The following is an 11,925-nucleotide window of genomic DNA, read 5'->3' on the forward strand; positions in this document are numbered from 1 at the left end:
CTAATTTGCTTTTGAACAAAGTAATGATCAAACTTCAAATATCTACAACCATCTTTAACTTCCTCTTCATGAAAGAGAGAATGCTACATTTACAATAGAGTATGAAAATTACTTCTTTGGTGGAACAGCCTGAAAGGTTGTAATTTCCATCAGAGCCTCTTGTACCTCCCACTTGGCAAAGCATCCAGTGTCATAGGATGCTCTCAGAAAATTGCAAGCTTTGGGAACGTGCAAAGCATACGTACTGTGTGCCATATAATTATTAAGTACTAGTTGCCTTAGGCACAGGATGTAGTTAATAGCAGCTTACTCAAAGATCACTCTGCACATGGGGATCATACATTTAGAAACAGGTGTGTCACACTTGCAAAAGGAAGACATTTCATAGGTAAGAAGACTCAGCTAGTCAGAAATATCAGGTCAGAGGTACTGAAGGAAAAAAACAAAACAAAAGAGGAGAGTTTGAGGGATACATCTATAGAAAATCATCCATCTCAGGAAGAAATCGTGCAGTACAGATCAAAGAAGGCGGCCCATTATGAATGGCAAGGACTGAATTTCCCCCTTTGCTCACAGTGAGTGTCTTCACAGACAACAGAACAAGACTTCTTGCTCAAGAACTGGGTTTGATTTGTAGGAGGGAAACTGCAAAGTTTATACTGAAATCTAAGTGGGTTTGATTCTGATGCACCGAAGGGGAACACATGCACTTCTAGAAATGAATCCAAGCAGCGTTTACAGTTTCCCAGAGGAATGAACTTTCCAGGTGACATTTTGTTACCATCACAGCATCAAAGATACTTACTCACGCTATGCTCACCGATATAATGCTCTGGTTATGTGAGCTCATGCTCAGGGACCAGGATGAAATTCACTTTAAACAACAAAGAATTTACAAATTAAGAGAACTGGTGAAAAATACAAACTATTTATTCGTTTTCTGGTTCAAATTCTGACCTTTGCTGTTGGTGACTAGGTGACTCTCGATGGGAGACTTCAGTGTGTCAGCATTCAGTTTTCTAACAGGCTGATGATCATCACCTTTGCTTTCTGCATTACTTACTGAGAATAAATAGCAACAGAAGCAGACAGCAAACTTCTTCCCCAAATCCTCAGAGACTACACATGCAGAAAGGACATCCTGAAGGAAGATACCCTAAAATGAGGCCTGTATTTTCAGCACAGGAATGTGGGTTTCCTTTACTTGGATAAATATGAATTGCAAAATTTCAGTTGGCTTGTAAACACAGCATTCCCAAGCACAGTATTTTACCTGGAAAGAGTATTTACTGAATCACCAACTAATTTCTGAAAGGATGTTCCACACATGCCTCCTTATAGAAGTAAAGATCTCTGTTTAGTCTGTGAAGTATGATGTGACAGCTTGATACTTTATGGAAAAGAAATGAGCTCCTTCCCTCTGTTTACTGTCCCTCAATCTGAACACACACAAGTCAAAATGCAAACATTATTAAGAACATTTTTACTCATCAGAGCAGTCAAAGCTACTCCTCATCCCACATGCACTATGCATTACACAAGGTTTGCATGAGTTTAAGGAAAAGGTATCAACTCTTTGGTTCATTTCCACAGTGAAAGTCCTCTTCCACCATCACTGATTTCATTTTAAATCATGGTGTCCTGGTTTTGCTAGGATACAGTCAATTTTCTTCTCAGTAGTTAGAATACGTGTGTTTTAGTTTCAGTGTAAGACTTGTTACAAGAATGTTGATAAAGTACCAATGTTGTGGTGAGTAATGGCACTGGGTATCACTCATTTGCATATTTTATTACTGTTATTATCACTACTATTTTAATATTAGGGGTTTTTAAAGTTTTTTTTTATTTCTATTAAACTGTTCTTATCTCACCCTACAAGCCTCCTTACCCTTGCCCCCCAATCTTCTCTCCTATCCCCTGGGGGTGGGGGGGACAGTGGGTGAACAGCTGTGCTGGCTGCTGGCCAAGGACCAGCCCAGTGAAACCACCACAAATGGGAAAGGCCCTTATTTGGGCAGAAAAGTGCCCAGGTTGCAATTTCACTGCACCTCTACACTGCTGCACATTATCAAAATGGTCCCATTCCCATCCTTAAGATGTCACGTTCCATAAAACAGATTTCTTGATCCCTATGATTATTCCACAGACCTTTATGACCTGTGCTTCATCAACTACTACTCAATCTTTTGGTAATTAATTTCTCTAAACAGAGGGAAAATACTAAACATATTAGTAACTATACAGCTCTCTCAGTGTGATATGAACACTCACAGGGGAGGGTTTCTTCCTCATCTCAAAGGTCCGGGTAGCACCGAAGCTGAGTGAGGCAATGACAGGATTTTTCCCCAGTGATGGTTCATCGTCGCTGTGCCAGTCTACACTGTCCTTCTCATGTCGGTAGAGGTTGCAGAGAAGAGAGTTGAAGGTGTGGCCAGTGAACTCCTCAATGCGCTCCTTCAGCATGGTCAGCAGAGGATGCCACTGTCATCAGCACAGCAGGAGGAGGGTAAATACAAGGAAAGCAGGCCAGCAGCAGATAACACCGAGACACAAAGGGAAAAACTACTAAGAAACCAAATATACAGCACGAATCACTATAAACCTGAGATCAAACAAATGCCTCTGAACAATTCTGATGAGATTTTTAATACAGCTGAGAAATGGGCTTTCTGCAAAGTACAGGTAAGTTACCTGTCACTCATTAGGGTTAGTTACCTGTCACTCATAAGGCAGTGGAGCATCTCCCTGATGAGGAAAGGCTGAGGGCGCAGGGGCTCTGTAGCTTGGCGTGGACTGAGGGGTGACCTCAATAATGTTAATAAATATGTAAAGGGTGAATGTCAGGAGGATGGAGCCAGGCTCTTCTCAGTGATGCCCAATGGTAGGACAAGGGGCAATGGGTGTGAGCTGGAACACAGGAGGTTCTGCTTAAACTTGAGAAGAAACTTCTTTACAGTGAGGGTGCCAGAGCCCTGGGACAGGCTGCCCAGGGAGGGTGTGGAGTCTCCTTCTCTGGAGACATTCAAGACCCGCCTGGACGCCTTCCTGTGTGATCTCATTTAGGTTCCTGCTCTGACAGGGGGGTTGGACTGGATGATCTTTTGAGGTCCCTTCCAATCCCTGACATTCAGTGATTCATTACTAAATCATCTCCTAATGATGATGAAGACTATGGTGCATCGCTATGCTATAGCAGCACATCAGATCAGTTCTTTAAATCCTCCTGCAATTAACAAGCTGCGTGTGGTGTCTCAGTGTGATTTTTTACCTTGATCTGCTTGAACTGACCATGGATAAACACTGGGAGTTCTTAAAAAGTGTACAACTTCTCCCATGCATACCTGTTGGGTTTTTTTTATACCTCCTGGCCAAGGTAAAAGAGTTAACACAGGGGTCTGATAACATCTGAGTTACTTGGCCATTGCTGGTGGGCACAGTACAACCCAGGAAGTTGTAATCAGTGGGTCACTCACTCCAAGGACTTGGAAGTGCTGGAGCATGTATCTTTATAACAAAAAACTCAGTATTACACCACAATCTCCAATATAAAGATGCATAAAGTAAATCACACAAAACAATTTAGAGTTTTGTCCAAAGCTACAGCAGAACTTTAAACTCTGGCATCTAAATCATTCTCCTCTCAGTCAATCTACTCATAATTCTTGTTTTATTAAGTTGTCCACAATCCACTAGAATCTGTTGCTGATCACAAATGAAATGCTGATAGATACTCTACATAAAAATAGAGAATAGGGGGAATTTTTATGTCTGCATGTCTGTAAAGGATTTATTTGTAGATGATAATAAAACTGTAAGGATATACATACATTTGGGTTTGGCTGCATTGTTATCCTGGAGTAGGTGTAAGGAAGTTCTCCATACCAGGAGGTGAGCCTTGGTTCCTCAAAAGATACTTCTAAAAAAAGAAGAAAAAACAGGAAGACTTTCTCAGTTGTCTTATCAAAGGGCTTGAAAATGGAAAGATGATGCAATTCTGCCAAGAAACTTGATCAAAAAGGGACTGTCCACTCCACTAAAGTTAAAAAGCAGTCCCTTCAAATCCTCACCCTTACATAAGGGACTCCAGTGAAGGGATGAGATTATTCAAAAGCAGGCCTCTCTCTGCAAGAGGAATTACCTTGTCAAAATCTTGGAGCCACATCAATTTTCTCATCCCTATGCCAGACAGGACAGGGACTGGACAAGTTACAAAGACAACAAAATGAAACTGAAATTTTCTTTATCATTTTGGCTTGGTTTATATTCTCCTGGTTCCAGTGCCCGATACACTGGCATACACTACAAGATGTATGCAAGGATGAAGTGGAAAGGACTGCAGCACCAATGGGGCATTACAGAAGCAGAACATAGTAAAGCTGGAGAAGTAATATTTTGTCAAACATTTGTGCTCTGTAGTATAATAAAAACATCAAGTTAAAAGTACTTTCAACTTCTGAAAAGACTCTCTTAGTAGCTATTTCTCTTGCTTGCCAGGTAACATCCTCCATTATACTGCACCTTTATTGCAAGCCAATAAACATGGACTTTGAAGATATTTTCCAGCTCTTTCCAGTAACTACTCTGACATATTATCTTGTATCTGTTCCTGAATGAGAAGATATTTTGCTACAACAGGTGCCCCTTAGTGAACAAATCCAGAATAGCAGTCTCCTCTCTTCCTGCATACTGGAACTAATAAAAGACAAGGCAAAAGAAACATGCTCAGCTGGGATTTTAAGTGACAGAGGCAAAAATTATCTGTGGTGACAGAAACCTCCAAGAACATAGTTTTTGCAGCATCACTGAGAGACAGTATGAAGGGATGGAGCACAGACACAAACTAAAAAAAGAGTGGGAAAAAGAACTGGAGAGGACAGAGGAGGTAGTAAAATTCAAGGATTTTTAAGACAGGGATTTGAATTTGGAAAGATCTTGTTTAATTGGCAAGAGGAACATGGTGACAGAGATTGAAAAATGTGCAGCAGTACTCTTCAGATATGCATGGAAAACCTGGAAGGGAATCAATGTGAAGGAGTGGTAATATGTGAAATTAAAAGCAATGATAAACAATCCACAGATTCTTGGTATGGAAATGACCTGGGAATGACCTGAAAAATCAGTCTACACGCAGAATCCCAGAATTGCCTGGATTGGAAAAGCCCTTTAAGATCATCGAGTCCAACCATGAACCCAACACTGACAAGTCCCCGACTAACCCATGTCCCTCAGCACTGTGTCTACACGACTCTTCAATCCCTCCAGGGATGGGGACTCCACCACTGCCCTGGGCAACCCCTTCCAATGCCTCAGAACCCTTTCAGCAAAGCAATTCTTCCTCACATCCCATCTCAACTGCCCTGGCCACAACTGGAGCCCATTTCCTCTTGTCCTGTCACTTGTTCCTTGGTTGGACAGACCCACCCCCACCTCTCTCCACCCTCCTCCAAGGGACTTGCACAGAGCCAGAAGGTCTCCCCTCAGCCTCCTTTTCTCCAGGCTCAACAACCCCAGTTCCCTCAGCCAGGAACTCAGCACACTTGTGCTCCAGACCCTTCCCCAGCTTAAACCCCTCACACCCCTTACCCTGTCTGACGTGAGTTCTCTGACCCCAGGGTATGTCTTGCAGGAGCTGTTCAAACATCCAGTCTGCTTGTTCTGAGTCAATAAAGCCAGGAATCAAATGAATCCTAAGGAGGGAAAAAGAGAAAGAAAAGATGGAAGGAATATCCACTTCTATATCTGAGTTTCTGATTTCCAGGATTCCCAAAGGAGCTGAGAATTGCTGTAATGCATCAGAGCAAAAGTCAAATCCCAGTATCCTCTTTCTGACCACAGCCAAAAGCAGGTGTGAAGGAAAGAACAGAAGGCAGCAGGAGCTCCTGATGAGTCTTCCCCCCACCAAACTCATCTAATTGCTTTTAAAACCTTCTGCTTGTTATTAACTTCACATCTGATAAGTTAGATAGCCCTGATTATGGGAATACAATCAACATTAACTGCCCTTTATTCTTCTTCATGCCACTCAGAATTTGATAGCTCCTTATCACTACTGCCATCCTATCCTCTCTTTTCCAAGCACAAGAACTCTACAGAGTATTTAACCCCTCCTATTTTTACATTTTCATGTGTACATTTTACATATTTTGACTGTACTAACAACAGCATTCAAAAATTCCAGCCACTGTGGTGGGCTGGAGTAGGAATGCTGTTCACAAGAGGTTACTCTCATGAGTATTCAATGCTCCAAAGACACCAAAATAAATATATATATATAGGTAAAGGTACTAAAAGAGATGCAAAATCCAATTATTAGCTTTCCAGAAATGTATAACATATTATGGAAACAAACTTCAGAAAATGACAGAATAACCCAGCTGGTTGTGTATTTTCTCTTTCCAGCTGGTCAAAGTTTTTACTTTTCAAATTGGTATCAAACTTTATTTGCCATTTTCAAAGAAAGCCAGATGAAAGCTTTGAAATAAATGCACAAAAAGTTACTATGTCCTTGGCACTTTTTTCCACTATTAATAAAACCTATCGAATTCAGAAGAAAAAGATTAACACTGATACTGCAGCTAAGTCAGCAGAGTAAAATAAAATGCATTTTAGGTAGTAGAAATCACAGAACAAGTAGGTTTTGTTTGGAAGTGTCTTGAAGTTGAAATAATTAAAGTAGAGCAGGTAAACAAAAGGGACAACCCTGAAGTTACCAAATCTGCCTAAAGTTAAATGCTTTCATTAGATTAATTTAAAAGTCCAATTTACAGCTAAATGTTTTTGGTAGCTCTTCACTATACAACACAGACAGCACAGAGTTGTTAACAAGGGAATAATGATGCAAATTTCAAGCAAGAACTTACTCTGGATCGTCAAACAAATGGACACAGCCCCTTCTCCTTGTAGTACACACCCAGGTGTTAAGAGGTTCATTTTTCTTCTCTTCAGTGCTGCTCAGAACTTTGTAAAGCTTTGCTACCTGACACTCAGTGTATTTCCAGAAGTTCTCTAAACAGAAGCTACCCAGGAAGGGCAACGTGCACCTGCTAGAGTCAAAACACTCTGCAGAGACTAGACTGCAGGAAGCAGAGATCACCACGTTGTTCCTCAACAGCAAATAACAAGTTTCAAACAAAAAACAAAGTGCAATTCACTTACCTAGAAATGCCAGTTGGTACTTTGCTGAGCTCATACACACCAGGCTTACTGGGGATGGAAGAAAGTAAAGAGCCATTAGAAGGACAAACAAGAAGAAATGATCTTGCACTGAGCAGCATGGACTAGAATTGCTGTAAGACCAGACTAAGAGGGAGAGTATTCTTTAAAAAAAAGGAAAAGAAAGAAGCTTTGTGCTACTAAGGGCAGCAATAATGTTCTGGAGACAGCCAGAGGTCAGAATAAGGCAGCACGGGGCGCTGTAGAAGCAAATGAGTTTGTGTGTACTTCCTGCTCCTCACTCTCATTCCACCTGAGGCTCAGTACAGAGTTGGAAGGCTCTAGAGATACATCAGTGAGGGACATCACGTGGAATCTCAAGGAGACAACCATACAAGGCTGCACCCTGACCATCATGGACAGGTACATAAAGAACACGAGCGTAACTGCAGACACAGAATCCAGTTTTCAGCCAGATGACCAATTCCACTAACAGCAAAGTCTTCATCAACCTGTCTGACACAGGGAAACCACCTTACAGGTACATCAGCAGTAGTTTAATTATTGCAGCTGCTACAGAGGGCAAACAGTCCTTCCCTGTTACGAGTTGCATTGTCATAAAGTATTATTTACTTTTGTATGAACTGCTTGCTTTGCTTCAACTACTATCTCACTTTCTCCCAAGCTAGCTCCAACCTTTACACTGCTCTTTTTGCCTACAACACTCCAGGAATTAATCTTCTCCCTCAAAACAGTTCACCAGCTCACAAGATTATTCTGTTTTGCGCTGTGGTGTATTTAGAGAAAGTTAAATGAACAGAAACTTCTGATCTCTTCCACACTGCACACACAGAGCCTGATCTGTACTGTATTACCTACAGCACACTGGTGTGATGAGAACAGCATCTCAGTTTGGATTCCTTAATATTTTTATTTGATTTGTAAGTACATGGAACAAAGGAAAGGTCAGTGAATCTTTAGGACACTTTTAATACACTGAATTTACTTAATACCCACATATTATGTGATTACTACTAATCATAAACAATATGCAAAGAACATATGGCTGTATCATTCATACTGAAAGGAGAAGTTAAAGTGTAAGCAAATCTGTTGCAATCTGGAAGTGTTTCTGGGAAATTCTGTAACTATTTCCAGCAATATTTCTCACAACTCTTGACAGAAACATCTCTCCCAAAGTAGTTCTACTTAACGAACTGTTCACTGCCACGCTAGCAGTGGGAGGGCAGCTGAACATCTCAGCTGAATTATGCCTGCATGAATATACACCCAGCATCAAATCTGAAGCTGACAGGGAAAACTAACCCCAGATTCATCAAAGTCTGTGAGTCATAGAATCATAGAATGGTTTGGGTTGGGAGGGACCTTAAAGCTCATTCAGTTCGGACCCCCCTGCCAGCAGCAGGGACACCTTCCACTAGACCAGGTTGCTCAAAGCCTCATCCAACCTGGCTTTGAACTGAAGTCAAAAGCTGAATCTGTAACTTCCCTCTTAGGAACCACTTAGTAAGAAAATTCTACCAAGATGACCAAACTGAAGCAAATTTAATTTTCAAAAATCTGTAACTTCACCATACACCTTGTCACATTTCATGCCAAGGTTATTCTGAAAAGATTCCCCATTTCAACACAAAGGGTATATGAATATCTACATTCACTGTGACACTTACTAGTGTCACTTACTTTTCCAAACCTTCAAAGGAAGCACTGCTTGAGCTCTCATACCAGCTATGTTCCTGGATTCACTTGCCTTTCATTTGCTACACTTACTTACAAATCAAATAAAAAACATATAAAGGAAACAAATTCCTGTAAGTAATTTCCAGAACAGAGACTGTTGTAGGAAAACATACATTGCTAACTAAAGCAGACATATCTGCAGTTCTGCGATCCAGAATGTCCAACTGTTTGTTCTTCCTGGCTTACACAGCTACACCAAAGCTACAAAAACCAGTTAACACAGACTAGGAATCTCCTGATTATCACCAGTTCAGGATCAAAGGGCTAAAAGTTCACATTTTGTACTGAAATTTCTTCCAACAGCACAGCAGTTGAAAGTGGAAGAGGAATTCTCTTTCAGGAGATTCCCAGAAGACAGGAAAACCGCACGAAGGACAGTGAAGTCAGCAGTGTACTCACTCTATCACACCTGCCTCGGGGACTTTGCGCTCCACCTGAAAGGTAACAAGGGAATACAAGGTGAGTATTAAAGTGCCTGACTTGCTGTAGTCAAACAGAGCTAATTGCCATCTCTAGTGACTCTATATAGTTGCATACTGGTATGTCAGTGAGAAAAACACACCCCTGGACAATTGGTAAGCAGCAACAACCCACCCACTCTCTCCATGCCCCAGAAACAATCAAATGCAGCTACCGCTGCAGGCGGTTTTTAACAATCAGCTGCCCCCTAAAGGACATTAATTTCTAAATTATTTGGATTATTACTTACAACACTTGCTATTTATCAACTTCAACTAAAAAAAATTATTATCCTTACATTTGGAAGTAAAAAAATCTAGAGCAATTATAGGAGGGATAACAAATCCTAAGCCCCAGACAATGAGCAAAACACAAGATAGATCAGACATAGCAGCAACGGGCACAAACTGGAACACAGGAAGTTCCACCTCAATATGAGGAAAATCTTATTTACTTCGGGGGTGAGAGAGCACTGGAACGGGCTGCCAAGAGAGGGTGTGGAGTTCTCTTCTCTGGAGATACTCAAAACCTGCCTGGATGAAGTCCTGTGCAACCTATTCTAGATGTGTCTGCTTTGGCAGGGGGGTTGGACTAGATGATGTCCCGAGGTCCCTTCCAACCCCCACCATTCTGTGATTCTGTGATAGCAGGAGCTGATGCTTTAAAATTGTCTCCACAGCTTGAGATAGCTGGCTTTTATTAAAACAAAAACCAAACTCAGTAATTTAATCCAGCCTGGATTATCATTCTGGTTGTCTCAAGGATTTATGCTTCTCTTCTCTGAGCTCAGTGAAGTGCTGAGACACAAGGAGGTACTAAATTGAGCAAGCAAGAGGATCAAAATATAGTATGATATAGATACCAGGGCTCTGACACAGAGAAAAGAAAATCTTCCCAGACCATCTCCAATCCTTCCAAGCCAAGAAGACAGCCTTTCAAACACTTCTGGCTTAGAAAGACATGTTCAAGATCTTTTTTTCCCCAAGCAAAGAACTGCCCTCTGACTGCACAGAGCACAATATCCTTTATCTGCTGATAGGGAACAAAGCAAAATCTATAAAACAAATCCCATGCTCTTCCCCTGTAAGAAATAAAGACAGATATCTCAGCTGAGGGGAAAAAAACAGAGCCCAAATCATGCTTAGGACACTGCATCATTCTAAATATTGAGGAGAACATATTCTTTTGGTTCTCTGAGAAAAAAGCAGTTAGGAACAGGTATGTAATGACTACTCAAAGTCTGAGGGACTGTAACTTTCTGTTCGCCGTACATCCAAGATAGTTGCAAACACTGTTTGGTAAAAGCCTGAAGTTCACCTCAGATTAGTTTTTAATTTGTTTTTAAACATGAGAAAACTATAATGTCAAAGTCTGATCATTTTTATCATTTGAAGTTTAACAGAAGATGAGGTTCTGCTAGTTACCGGGTAATTTTTACCTCTGATGGCTTCTCAAAGATAAATTGCTTTCGAGTGTGAGGCTGATCTCTCCTCATCCATGCCGGTCCAGTGCCTGCAGAGGTGAGGTTGCTGGCCACAGGTGCTTTAGGTGCTAAAGCAAAGAAGATAAAAAATAATCAAATAAAACAGAATTTCACCATACAAAAAACACAGTTTGGGTAGTTTGCAGGTGCAAAGGACTGGGAGGGGGAAGCGCAGTAATTAGCACAACCCCAAATTGGCATTCGGCTCTGCCAATGGGATATTCCAGATCATATCACATCATATTCAGAATATTAACCAGGATTGACCAGAAGACGGGATCACTCGGGCTCATTCTTCTGATTTTTGGTTTCATGGCTGTCTCTGCTCCGGGATCACTGGCTGGGGACAGGCTGGGCATCAGTCAGCGGGTGGTGAGAACTGCACTGGGCATCACTCATTTGCATATTCTCTCATTACTGTTATAATCAGTATTATTTTATTTCAATTATTAAATCGTTTTTATCTCAACCCATGAGTCTCCTTGGTTTTACCTTTCCAATTCTCTCCCCTGCTCCCTGGGGCTGGGGGAGAGTGTGAGAGTGACTGTGTTTGGCTGCAGCCAAAGGAGTGAAACCACCACAAAACCACGTCTATAAACAGTGGCAGATTCATGTTAAAGTATATTTACAGATCAATTACTTAGGACTCAATATTACACACGCTCTTGAAAAATACGTTGCTCTTGACTGTAAATCAAGACAATTTAATTATATATTTTAAATGCATAACTGTCCTCACATTTCTGTAAATATTGCCAATATGCTATCAGGCTCTAAAAAAGCTTCAGTGAAACGAAAGTTCATTGGAAGTACTGTAAGTACTCTAAAAGAGGACTAGTAATTCCTCATTAATTCCTACAAAACTGTCAAGATACTTTAGAATAAATCCTCATTAAAGTACCGCAGCTGACCCCGAGTCCAGCATTGCTACAACACACCTGGGACAGACACACCATTTTCCCCCAAAAAGCTGGGTTTGAACACCTGAGCTTTAGTTACCCAGCAGAATGTGGATGAAGGGTCTCAGGCTCCATGGCAGCAGCCAGGAGACCCGTCCCCACAGCTTCACC

At 41.2% G+C, this 11,925-nt stretch overlaps 1 protein-coding gene across 1 annotated transcript in view; it reads right to left on the reverse strand.

Annotated features, from left to right (window-relative positions):
* The window catches only part of ALKBH3 (alkB homolog 3, alpha-ketoglutarate dependent dioxygenase), a gene marked incomplete at its 5' end in the record, with an annotated part of 16,916 nt that extends 5,993 nt beyond the window's left edge, over positions 1-10,923 (reverse strand). The window contains 6 exons of the mRNA XM_010170702.1: positions 2,272-2,481; positions 3,828-3,916; positions 5,584-5,687; positions 7,156-7,203; positions 9,313-9,347; positions 10,811-10,923. Coding sequence (XP_010169004.1) covers positions 2,272-2,481; positions 3,828-3,916; positions 5,584-5,687; positions 7,156-7,203; positions 9,313-9,347; positions 10,811-10,923 — 599 coding nt within the window. The remainder of the gene's footprint in view (positions 1-2,271; positions 2,482-3,827; positions 3,917-5,583; positions 5,688-7,155; positions 7,204-9,312; positions 9,348-10,810) is intronic.
* Between the last annotated feature and the right edge of the window lie 1,002 nt (positions 10,924-11,925).

This window comes from Antrostomus carolinensis, unplaced genomic scaffold (assembly GCF_000700745.2).
Source record: "Antrostomus carolinensis isolate BGI_N321 unplaced genomic scaffold, ASM70074v2 scaffold6936, whole genome shotgun sequence".
Classification (NCBI taxonomy): Eukaryota; Metazoa; Chordata; class Aves; order Caprimulgiformes; family Caprimulgidae; genus Antrostomus; species Antrostomus carolinensis.